The sequence below is a fragment of the Manis javanica genome, chromosome 3 (assembly GCF_040802235.1).
Source record: "Manis javanica isolate MJ-LG chromosome 3, MJ_LKY, whole genome shotgun sequence".
Lineage (NCBI taxonomy): Eukaryota > Metazoa > Chordata > Mammalia > Pholidota > Manidae > Manis > Manis javanica.
The window spans coordinates 56,684,173-56,697,489 of record NC_133158.1 but is presented as its reverse complement, the minus strand read 5'-3'; the positions used below and the strand labels follow the sequence as shown (position 1 = coordinate 56,697,489).

Here is a 13,317-nt window from a genome sequence, read left to right as displayed (position 1 = left end):
CATATTTTAAAGACGAACTTCAACACCAAGATAAATTGTGCAGGTTGTCCTTTTGCCCCAACACTTTGCACTTGTGTTACCCTCGTCCTTAGCCCCTGTGACTGGTGTGTGCCTAGCTTACTACACGGTCTATTTCTCTTTTGAATGACTCTCCAGGGTTAAGCTGGGATAGGAGTACTCACCTGCGGAATGGTCTGAGGGCAGGGAGAAAGCCAGGGTCCTGGAGGAAGGCAGCCAGGAGGGCTCTGGTTCCAAGGAGCTTCTCCTGGAAGGGATGGTCTCTTCTCCCACCTCCAAAGCCGGAAGAGAGGACTGGCTCAGCCCCGAAGTGGCAGCCACTTGGGTGTGCACAGTCACTTCTTCTGGAAGCCCCTTCCTCCTCATTAGGGGACCCTGGGATGTCATGCTCTCCATGTGAGAAGGGGCAGTTCTTCCTTCTAACCCTGAATTACTGGATAGCAGGTGACGCTTTCCCAAGGCTGAAAGCAGACAGCAACAATTAAAATTCCACCAGCACACTTCCAAAGTTCTGAATAGTCTCTTATTGGGCTCCTTTCTGACCTCTATGAAATAGACATGTCAGAATATTAGGAGCAATTATTCACTCTTTGAAAAATTAACTCCTGAATGAGGGACCACAAACCAAGACAAAGACTATTTTCAGAGTTCACAAACACTTAGCATTTTGTGCTGAACTTATCAGAAGAGGGGCACAATGAGGCTAAGCATCAGCTGACAGGGAATCAGAGATTGGTTTCTGATCATAACGACTCATCATTCATATCCCAAAAGATGGTCCCACAATTTACTTGAACACAGACAAGTTCAACACAAACCAAATCCCCAATATCTGGCAGCAAAGCCAGGCAGCAGCATGTGTGGTTTCTAAGCTATATCCATCATTCATGAATGCAACATACAATGCTGTCATACATACTTCTTACGGCACTGAGTCCCCCAGCCAGATCTCCTGACACTAGGGCATGAAACCATGGGGTCATCTTTAATGGCTTCATCTGCTACTTTTAGGCCTTTACCAAATTGTATCAGTTCCCTTTGGGCAGAGTCTTTACTAGAGCCTTCCGCTCCATCCCTGAGGCCCCACAGGCCATATTCTGCACCTGGTATCTGGATTTCTGTGTCTTCTGGGAGGTCCCCCTGACTCCAGGTTCCCTCTGCCCCATTCCCCAGCCTAGACATCTTTGCCTGCCAGGTGAGTCCTGCCCGGTTGGCTTCCATCATGTCACTGCCTTGTTCAGAAACCTTCAGTGACACCTCCCCACACACCAAGTCTAAACTGCCTGGCTGTCAAAGCCCTGCATCACTCCATCGTTGTCCCTAACCCCATCCACACAATGGCCCACCTGCACGTCCTCTTCTGTGTGACTTACGCCCCCCAGCAAAGGAGGCTACTGGCCTTGCCACTCTGCAAAGAGGCCACGCTTCTCCTCTTGCCTCTGTATCTGCATTCACATGTTCCAGGCATCCCACTCCTCAGGTATCCCTGACCACCTCACTCAGACACAGACTTAGGCTCTGATCCCAGCTCTGAAACCTATTAGTGGCTTGACCTGCACACACTGGATTAATTAACTTCTCTAGCTTCAGTTTCCAAACACCTAAAATTAGAATAATGTGACCTTACTGGCTTGCTGTGAGAATGGGGAGAACAGACATCTTGGTGTGCAGCAGTAGGCACCTACTTAGTGCCAGTTTTCTGGGTCTTCCCTTCCTCAATCAGATCTTGCCCCAGCCCTTCTTGAAACGCTTTGCTAAAAATGGCAAGCTGCTGAGCTGTGCCCCTGGGAGCAAGGATAGCCATCTGAACCACATCAACAAGAACACGCAGACACACAGCCCACCCCACTGCTGCCTCTGAGCCTGCAGTGTGGCGAGATTGCCAGACCTAGTCTGGATGGAGGCAATCTAGCCATGGAGTATAGGTTCCAAGAACTGGTCAGGCCTCTCAGCAAATCTGCACTTCAATGCAGTCTAGACTTATAACTCAGTGAACCACAGCGTGCCACAGATGGAGCCCAAGGCACAGGTCTGATCCACCCCAGCCCAGGATGCAGCATGAGGGAGATGGGCAGAAATGTTGTTTTCCAGGACTGGACACACAGTAACGAAAGGAACATCCTCAGCACAAACACACCTGAAGTGACACCCTGAGAAGTTAGGGCTGTTGCTTCCTCAGGCCCAACAGGGGAAATAGTGAAATCTGCTCTCCTTAGAGAGCCACTTCTTCCTCTAGCATTTGCTGGTTCAGTTTGTGGAGTAAAGTCTTCTGGAACATTTGAAGAAGGCTGGCTGTTTCCTGGGGTCTGATCCACCACATCCTCTTTGGAGACCACTGTTGAGAAGTCCACTTGATTCTGATCAAAGGCGATGTTTTCTGTGTGGGGCTCAGTGTTATTTTCTGACCAGTGATTCCTTATAGGAGCTGAAACAGTAAGAAAATGCATCAGTGAGAACTTGCTGGCCTCGGAAAGAAGAAGTAAACTTTCAGAAAAGCCCTGATGAGATATCTCAGTAAAGAAGTAGATTCACGTACAATAATTTCACCTTTCTTTTTTCCCAGTGTAATGTTTCTTGCAATCCTGTGTACAAACCATGAAGTGACAATACTACATAGGATCACATTTTACAGTAAGTGAATAAATCACAAGAATTGCTAGAAAGAGATCAGCATGGGGCTCAGGGAAGAACACTGGACCCTCTGGCGTCTGGGTGGATCGCGGGTTGTAGGGGATGGAGGTCAGGAGCGAGCGGAGGGAAGGAAGCACTGTGAGCCCCGAGGCTGGGAACTGTGCCTTCTGGGTGGTGGGAGGTGGATGCTGGCAGCTCTTAATCCTGACACCTACTCTCATAGGCAGGAGGGTGATATGGACAATTCTAGAATAACATGTCAAGGGTTTGACAACATTACCCAAACCTTAGTAATGTAAATAGGTTTGCTGTAGTAATTTCATTTTCCTTGAATTTACCCTAAGGAAATACTCAATAATGTGGACAAAGATTTAGCTGCATAGATGTTCATTTCCTCACTGTCTACAATAGCAAAAAAGAAAGAATGGAAGGGAGAAAGGATGGAAGGAAAAAAGAAAGCCGAGAGGAAGAAAGGGAAGGAAAGAAAAAGAAAACTTAAAAATCCTATAGCAGATCAATTTAAACCAGGTGCAATATATTCATATAAAAGCACAATATCAGGTCATTAAAATACTGTTATAAAATAAAATAAAGATACTCTACAGGTATTACTGAGTTGAAACAACAAGCTTCAAAATAGAATATAGACTATTTTCTCATATGTTAAGCAAGTGTATCTGTGTTGTGCACCAAATACTAACGTGCAGTTGATGTGCACTCATTCATTCAGTCCTTGCACAATGTCGGAAGTAGGTGCTCATACTCTCCCCACTTTGCAGGAAGGAAAGGAGGGGCAGGGAGGTCGTGCTCCTTGTCCAAGTCACCAGGCGGCCTGCTGGAAGCCCAAGCCCCTCAGCTCCCACTGGGTTTAGCAGGAAGGACAGAGCGCTGGAGAGGCAGATTGAACAAATCTTCCTGTTCTCCCTTAGTTCCGGTTCAGGGAAGCTGAGGAAATGTTGCTTATTAATATAGGCTGGTACTTGAAGTTTGTAAATTAGGAATGTATTTACGTTATATTAGTCAGAAAATAGATTTAATTGATCATTGATGTCCTTATCACCCAAGGTAATGGCAAGAAGGTATCAGTTAAAAACGCTGTGAGGATGAAATTAAAGTTGGGGTAAAAGTGGGCACAGAGGGAACTAAACGTAGAATCAAGTGCCATTTGTTAGGGCAGGGGGTTCAGATTAGAGCAGGGAGGTGGCACACCAAGTCGGACCCAAGGAGGCGGTCTTGTTACTCTGGAGAAGTCTGCATGTGGTCCAGCTTGGACACCACAGCAAGGCCACTGCTGGGGGTACCAGCCCCTGAGAGACAGCACCAAAACAGCATTCTAAAAGCTGTTCCCTGTGTGTCCAAACTAACATGAAGGTGGATATGAAATGCACGTGCTGATTAGGGGGCACTCTGGAGAAAGCAATCAGGAGGACAAGGACCATTTGAGGTTATTGCTGATGACATGGGTCCTTGAAAAACCCATTTTTATTTTTCCCATTTGGGAATGACATTTTTCTTCCTGCTTACGGTTGGGGGCCGTGGGCACCACGCATCTTCAGGGATGAATGAAGTCATGTCTGTGTCCCTGAGTCAGGTGAAAACAACCTGACCAGCAGAGGCAGGCTGCAGACAGAATCTACAGTTCGACTCAAATTATCACAAGTGTACTGTCCCAGCAGCTCCTAGAACACTATTTGTTTTTGTGCTGTCTCTCAGGGGCCAGCACCCCCAGCAGTGGCCTGGCTCTGGCTTCCAAGCTGTGGCTGGGCCCTATGCAGACCTCTCCAGAGCAACATAGCAGCCTTCTCGGATTGGACTTGGCATCCCACCCATCTGCTCTAACTCAGAACCCCCAAAGGAACAAGGATCTTCCAGATCAGCGCTGCCTAGGAGATCTATAACGTGAGCCACAAATGCAACTTTAAGTTTTGTAGTAGCCACATTTTAAAAAGTAAAAAGAGACAGGTGAATTTAACTTAAGTACATTTTGTTTACTTCAACATATTCAAAATTATACTTCAACTGATGTAAACATAACTGATACAAAAATTATTGAGATACTTTGCATTCTTTTGGTATCAAGCCTTTAAAAGCCAGTGGGTATTTTATTAGCTACACTTCAAGAGCACAAGAGCCCCACGTGGCTAGTGGCTCCTCCACTGGATAGTGCAATTCTGAATCAGTGGTTTTCAGCAGTTTCCCCTCTGGTTCTCTCCTACAAGGAGTATCTCACTTATCAGGGTTAGAGAAGTGGTGATTATAAAATCTTCTGCAAGAGATTCTAACCAACTTTCCTAAGGAAATCATTTCTTCCCCAATGCCTTGAGAATTACTGTTTTCATGCTTCCTATTATGTTTCCTACGAGTAATAATTAACAGAAGCTTCCTGAAGGGGAAGGGAAGTTATCAAGGCACCTGGCCTCCTCTGGGGCCCAGTCCCAGACAGGCAAGGCCAACACACAGCTAGAAATGGGAGAGAGGGATGTTCCCAGGGGCAGCCACCAAGGTCAACTGGAGACTGGGGCTATGGAGAGCAGTGAGCCATGTGGCAGGCTCCCTTTGTTCTTCCTGAGCTGCAGAGGCAAACTGGCCTCCTAAGAGGAGGTGAAAGAGTCTGAAGAAGCTTTCTCTATCCTCTTGGTCAACTGGGCACAATGGGAGAAACTATTCTCAGGAGAAGCCAGAAAAAAAGTGATTCTTTAAGATCAGGAACAAGACAAGGATGCCCACTCTCTCCACTTTTATTCAACATAGTTCTGGAGGTCCTTGCCACAGCATTAGACAACACAAAGAAATAAAGGGCATCCAGATTGGTATGGAAGAATTTAAAGTGTCACTGTTTGCAGATGACATGATATACTGTACATAAAAAACCCTAAAGAATCTACCCCAAACTACTAGGTCTAATCTCTGAATTCAGCAAATTTGCAGGATACAAAATTAATCTACAGAAATCTGTTGCATTCCTATACACTAACAATGAATTAGCAGAAAGAGAAATCAGAAAAACAATTCCAATCACAATTGCATCAAAAAGAATAAAATACCTGCGAATAAATCTAACCAAGGACGTGAAAGACCTATACTCTGAAAACCACAAGACACTCATGAGATAAATTAAAGAAGATACCAATAAATGGAAACATCCAGATAGGAAGAATTAGTATTGTCAAAATGGCCATCCTGCCTAAAGCAATCTACAGATTCAATGCAATTCCCATCAAAATATCAACAGCACTCTTCAATGAACTAGAGCAAGTTGTTCTAAAATTCATATGGAACCACAAAAGACCCCAAATAGCTAAAGCAATCCTGAAAAGGAAGAATAAAACTGGGGTGATTATGCTCCCCAACTTCAAGCTCTACTGCAAAGCCACAGTAATCAAGACAATTTGGTACTGGCACAGAACAGAACAATAGACCAATGGAACAGACTAGAGAGCCCAGATATAAAGCCAACCATAAATGGTCAATTACTATATGATAAAGGAGCCATGAACATACAATGGGGAAATTACATCCTCTTCAACAACTGGTATTGGCAAAACTGGACAGCTACATGCAAGAGAATGAAACTGGATTATTGTTTAACCCCATACACAAAAGTAAACTCGAAATGGATCAAAGACCTGAATGTAAGTCATGAAACCATAAAAGTCTTAGAAGAAAACACAGGCAAAAATATAAACATGAGCAACTTCTTCCTGAATGCATCTCCTCGAGCAAGGGAAACAAAAGCAAAAATGAACACATGGGACTGCACCAAACTAGAAAGCTTCTGTACAGCAAAGGACACCATCAACAGAATGAAAAGGCATCCTACAGTATGGGAGAATATATTTGTAAACGACATATCCAACAAGGGGTTGACATCCAAAATGTATATTACAAACAACTCACATGCGTCAACACCCAAAAAGCAAATAACCCTACTAAAAAATGGGCAGAGCATATGAACAGACAATTGTCCAAAGAAGAAATTCAGATGGCCAACCGACACATGAAAAGATGCTTCACATCACTAGTCATCAGGGAAATGCAAATTAAAACCACAATGAGATTATCACCTCACACCAGTTAGGATGGCGAGCATTGAAAAGACTAAGAGCAACAAATGCTAGCAAGGATGCGGAGAAAGGGGAACCCTCCTACACTGCTGGTGGGAATGTAAGCTAGTTCAACCATTGTGGAAAGTAATATAGAGGTTCCTCAAAAAACTAAAAATAGAAATACCATTTGACCTGGGAATCCCACTCCTTGGAATTTACCCAAAGAATAGAAGTTCTCAGATTCAAAAAGACATATGTACCCCTATGTTCACTGCAGCACTATTTACAATAGCCAATATATGGAAGCAACCTAAGTGTCCATCAGTAGATGAATGGATAAAGAAGATGTGGTACATACACACAATGGAATACTATTCAGCCATAAGAAAGAAACAAATTCTACCATTTGCAACATGGATGGAGCTGGAAGATATTATGCATAGTGAAATAAGTCAGGCAGAGAAAGACAAGTGCCAAATGATTTCCCTCATTTGTGGAGTATAACAATGAAGCAAAGCTGAAGGAATAAAACAGCAGCAGACTCACAGACTCCAAGAAGGAACTAGAGATTACCAAAGGGGAGGGGTGTGGGAGGGTGGGTGGGGAGGGAGTGAGAAGGGGATTGAGAGGTATTATGTTTAGTATGCACGGTGTAGGGGGTTCACGGGGAAGACAGTGTAGCACAGAGGAGGCAAATAGTGGATCTGTGGCATCTTACTACACTGATGGACAGTGACTGCACTGCGGTTTGGGGGAGACTTGATAATATGGGTAAATGTAGTAACCACATTGGTTTTTCATGTGAAACTTTCATAAGAGTGTATATCAATAATACCTTAATAAAAAAAAAAAGAATCAAATCTTCTGAGGCTAATTCCAAAGCTGGCAGCTGCCCTGGGACATCTGCTCAACACTTGTGACCTTGAACTTCTGTTCCCATGGCCACACGGATACAGGTAATAGGCGACAAAACTCTGAAGGAGGGAGTCTGAGAGGAAAATCTTGTACAAGGCTGGGGCCAGGACGATGCCTTCCTTGCATGTTAGGCAAATAGAAACAAACCTGACCTGCAGAAGGGAACAGCAAGGAAATCTGACCTTTGAGTCTTCTAGGTACAAGAAAAATAAATCTCACCCAAGAATCTGTCATTGTAAAACTTACATGTGAGTGTGCAGGACCAATCCACAATACCTATGTGGTTTAAACCTTAAGCTGAGGATGTATTTAAAAGCAGTTCTGAACCTTGTGAATATACTAAAAACCACTGAATTATACACCTTATAATAATTAATTTTATGATATGTAAATTACATTTCAAATACACACACATGCACGTCCTATTAATGGGGAGGAAAAAGTGGTCCTGACATACAGTGCCTCCAGGTACTTGGTAGAAATAAGTGTGTATGCTCTCTGGATGAATGAGCCTTCAATCCAATTTTACCATTTACTGATGAAATTCTAAGGGCCAAGAGTTCACAGTCAAAAGCCACAAAATATACAAGGAAAAAAGGCATCCTTGGGCAAAAGTCAGCAAACTAGTCAAGCAAAGACTTCAAATATTGGAAATATTGGAAAAAGAATGTAAGCACATAAAACTACATGAAAAGAAATAAGAAGAAATTGAAAATGAGGGAAAAAGAGACTATAAATAATAGCCAAAGAGATTTGAAAGAAATTTAAGTGGAAATTCTAGAAGTGAAAAATATACAATAATTGAAATTAGGAAATGAAACAGCAGATTAGCTGAAGAAAGAATTTAGGATTATAAAACAGATGGTAGAGGAAGATAGAAAATACGAAAAAGAGGTGAAGGGGCAAGGAAGACAGGGTGATAAAGCACAACATGCATCTAACTGGAGTTCTAGGAGGGGAAGAGAGAAAAAGGGGCAATGTCAATACCCGAAAAGGTAAATGGCTGAAAATTTTCCAAAACTGATAAAAAGTATGAATCCTCAGAGTAAGGGAGCCCAGCAAATCGGTAGGAAGCTAAATAATAAAGAAATATAAACCCTATCATAGTGACACTGCAGAAAATCACAGACAAAAACTAGGTCTTAAGAACAAGCAGAAAGAAGAATGACAAATCATCTACAGAAGACAATTAGACTAAACACAGTTGATTTCTCAACAGAACAGTAAAAGACAAAAGACAGTGGATAACTATTTTCAGTGTGCTGAGAAAGAAAAAACTAGAATTGTGTACTAGGCAAAACTCCTTGTGAAGCATCCTAGACTATCTTTCAAAATAGAAACACTTTCAAATTTGAATTTTTCAACCACCTCCACTCAAGGAAATTATGGAGAATTCATTTCAAGCAGGAGAACAAGCTATAAGATGCAAGAAGAAATAATGAGCAAAGAAAATGGTAAGTATGTACATAAGTCTAAAGAAACACTAAATATATAAATTAATAATTCCTCACTTGGGGGATTAAAAAAAAGAGAGCAAATGCTGGATAACAACACATGAGGCAAGAAGCAGATGATCAGAATCATGTTGTGGGAAAAGGTAACTTAAAGCTGTGTCAAAAATGCATTTCAAAGTTCCTCAAGTTGACCCTAAGGAATAGAGTGTATCTCACTCTACTGGTGGAGCTTGGAATGATATAAAATTTCCATTGAGATACATGAATATTGCCTAAAACCCAAAAAAAGAATCAATAAACAGCAATATAAGCAGGTTATTTGGAGAAATGGACATAATTACTAAAAGAATCATTTAAAAGGGTTGAAAATGGTTGATTCTGGGAAGCAGAAAATTATGATGGTCAGAGTAGCCAGGCTTTTTATAAAAGCCTTATAAAACATATTTGCTCTTTAAACTACATGTAAGTTTGATAAAAATAAAAAAAAATTTAAAAAGTTGGATAACAAACTGGGGTAAATGTCTGCAGTGCGTGTTACAAGTTTAACATTCTTAACATGAAGAACTTTTTCAAATTCCTAAAATGTACATATAGACAATAAACATGGATGTGCTATTCACAAAATATGATTATAAATGGAAAATTCATACATGAAGTACTGTTATAAATAAATTACAAATCCAAACTAGAAAAGACCTTTAAAATTTTTAACATATTCATTTTTTGCCTATCAAATAGGCAAAGATTTTTAAAAATGATAATATCTAATGTCACTGTAAGTATAGAAAATAGACACTTTCATCAATGTTGGTAAGAATGTAATTGGCACATACTTTCCAGGGAGAAATTTAGCAGTTCTTTGCAAAAGCCTTAAAAATAGGCATATATTCTGACCCAGGAATTTCATTTCTGGAAATAAATTCCAAGGAAATTACTACGGAAGTGTGCAAAGTTTCAGGCATAAAGAAGTTTACCACAGCGTTGTTTATAATAATGAGAATTGGGAACAACCTCAAATTCTGCAGTAGGGAGTTGGTTAACTTAATTATGAGACAACAAAATTTTACAGGACTGATCAAAATATATTATTGACATAGTCTTAGATATGTTTTATGCTCACCCTGTATTGTTACATGAAAACAGAAATTACAAAACGGTATATACCATATGATCCCATGCTATTAAAAATATTTGTTAAAAAAAAGTGTCTCCTAAGAAAAGGTTTGTATTTTGGTAAAAAGACTCCAGGTGCGGACGCCTAGTAAATGGGCTTTCTTTGGTCCCCAGACTTGCCCCCTAAGTGGGTGAATCCTATAGACTTTAAACATAAAGTTGGCTCATGCCACTTGATAATTCTACAGTATGAGGTTTGGGGCTCCAGTGCCACTTCTGAAGCAGAAGCCTGCATGTGGCCTTTGATGACACAACCAGCTGAAGGCCTGATGAGTTGACTTGTGTCTGCACCTCTCAGCCTCTGTATGCCTGACCAGTCTCAGCAAGAGCCCTGACGGAGGACGGGTGCTGATGGCCGCTCCTCCAGGGCAGCTGGAGACCAGACGCACCGTGGGCAATGCTGCTGCTGCCAGCCTCTGCTGACCTCGGAGACCTGCTGGCTTGTGGTGCCACCTTGGCCCTTAGGCACAGGTGTCACAGCTACCTGGTTTGCTGAGAAACTCTTATCTTACGTGTCACTCTCTATCTGGGAATCATACCCTTTCATCCCCCAGGAACACAGGAGGTAATAACATGAAGTGGTGGCTTGCTTTACCTAGACCTGTGAATCTGTGGTTCCTATGTAAAGGTTCTCCCACCTCATTCGGGCTCTACCACTTACATGCCCTATGACCTTAGGCGACAAATGTGATTTCTCTTTGCCTTGACTTCATCTGCAAAACAGGGAGAGTTACAGAACCTGTGTTACTGGGCTGTAACAGCACACGTGTGAGAGCTTTGAATGGTACTGTGTACTGTCTGGAACACAGTAAGTGCCGTATACATTACAGTTATTAAATGGATTTAGGTCTACCAACTCCCAACAAAGAGCTCTAGGGAGAACCTTGGCAGATACTGCTAATGGATCGTGGCTCCGTCTCCAGTGCTTCTCCAGGCAGCAGATCAGAGCTGGTCGCAGAGCTGGAAGCCCCACGCAGCCCAGGGCCCTAGGCCCTCTTGGAAGCTGGGTGTGCACTCTGATGACAGGACAGAGGTTGGCTGAGGGGCTGGTGGGGCAGCATGTGGCTCACTCCAGCTCTGCCCCAATGACACTCTCCTGGCAGGTGCAGGGAGAACTGGGGCACAGGGTGAGAGCCAGGATGGTCTCCGGCATGGTAAGCCCCTGACATCACTGACCTGGGGTTCCAAAAGAACAGTACCCCCCACCCCCTGCTTAACTCCAGATATTCCTCGGAAAAGGGAATAACAAACTACGCAGGCTGGGACAGGCAGCACCCCAGCCCAACCCCTCTGCCGGTCTTGTCTGAACAACCAAGTGCCTTACAGCATTCCATGCTGCATCTCAGGGAGAATGATGGCTCAAATGCTAAATATTTATTAAGTCCAAGGGTGACTCCTTCAGTAACTCTGACTTGTGTGGTTGAATTTTGTGTGTGGCATGGCTCCCTAGTCAGCAGTGTTAAACCCTGACAGTACTGAGAGTAGACCCAACAGGGACCTACCACATGCAGGGGAGGGTGTCAGGGAACCTGCTGTTACTCTTGGTGATGAAGAGAAAGGGCCTTGGAGAAATGGAAAGAAGGTGCGATTGAGGCTGCAAGGGCTGGGCCAGGTGGGGAGTGAGGAGAAGAGGCGGCACCCCAGACACTCAGTGGCAGCCTCTGGGGCAGGAGGGGCACCCTGAGGCTCAGCAGAGGCTGGCACCGCCCACCTCACCTATCCCCAACCCCAGATGGTCAGAGGTGATGGCTCAAACCTCACTCACATCCCATGGCAACAGAGCCCCACTAACCAGCCTCGTACAGTTTAGATGTCCCAGCTTCCCACCTATCTCCTGGGCTGGAAATACCTCTGTACTCAGCTCCCCGTATCAGGCCATCACTTTCCCTGGTACCATGAATGGAGATTAAAGTAACAAGAGAGTTTTATTGCTTTGCCTGTTTTTATCCCCCCATGTTGACAACTTCTACTTCTGTAGTGTCTGAATGTTCCAAAACATCTGTTTGTGAACTAACATCATCAGGGATGTTAGCCCAGCCAGGGTAGGATTTCCTCATGAGCAGCTGCCACAGTCAGCTCCTCACCACCCACCCCATGATTTGGGGTATTTCAACTTGCATTGTTTCTGAGCTGTGGAGTGGGTGTGTACAGGGAGGGTGCTGTGTCATCGAAGAGACAATTTCCTCCCGGAGGGCTCAGCCCACCCCGCCCTGTACCAGCTCCCACTGGGAGGGCCCTGTGTCAGGGCTGCTAGCTACAGTCTTTAGTTTCTGGGGCACAGTTGAAGCAGGAACCCTTTATTTTCATTTCCCTCCTTTTAGATTCAGATTTTACAAACATCTATTCAGTGCTTACCATGTGCCATTAGTTGTCACATGCATTATCTCATTTAATGCGCATGACAGCTGGTCAAGTGGGTATCATGGCACCTGGGGAAACTGAGGGGCAGAAAGATTAAGTGATTATGCAAGGTCAAGAGCTCAATGGCTGAGAGGCACCATCTGAACCCAGGTCTCGTTTCATTACACCCCAGCTTATCCTCTGACACGTGGCTTCAAAACAGTGACGCATGAGCAATGTCCCACTGGCTTCAAGCTTCAGCCTTAAACCCAACGGCACTGCCCTGTTTCCCCCTAAGAGGAATGAGATGGTGCATATCACATGGGCTTTGAAACCAGACAGACTTGGTTGGACAACAGCTGCATGTTATTAGCTGGAAAACTAAGCAAGAAGACTTCCTAATCAGCTTCTCAGAGATGGTTTTTGTGTGTAATGAAAAGGATGATAAGAGGAGAGGCAGCATGGAGAACGTGTCTGAGGGACAAGAAAGCCTGTATTCAGAATATGAAGTTTGGGGTGATAGCTTCCAAGTGGAAATGTCTGATAGGCAGTTGAAGGATTTGGGGCTGTTGATTAGGAGGAAGGACAAGGAGATGGCACATGAGTGGAAAAGAGAGGGTCAAGGACTGAATTAAGGGAGAAGAGCCAGAGAAAGAGATGCAGACGACAAAGAGAAGGTCAGGACAAAATTAAAGGCAGGAGCCAGGAAGACAGTGAGAGCTGAGATGCAGAGGGAAAGG

The 13,317-nt window shown here is 43.7% G+C and overlaps 1 protein-coding gene across 2 annotated transcripts in view; it reads right to left on the bottom strand.

Annotated features, from left to right (window-relative positions):
• HEG1 (heart development protein with EGF like domains 1) overlaps positions 1-13,317 on the bottom strand; it is a 94,980-nt gene that overhangs the window by 64,770 nt on the left and 16,893 nt on the right. For both annotated transcript variants that reach the window (XM_073231503.1, XM_073231504.1), the window contains exons 2-3: positions 2,156-2,443; positions 183-479 (exon numbers count right to left, since the gene is read on the bottom strand). In XM_073231503.1, the coding sequence (XP_073087604.1) occupies positions 183-479; positions 2,156-2,443 (585 nt within the window). The remainder of the gene's footprint in view (positions 1-182; positions 480-2,155; positions 2,444-13,317) is intronic.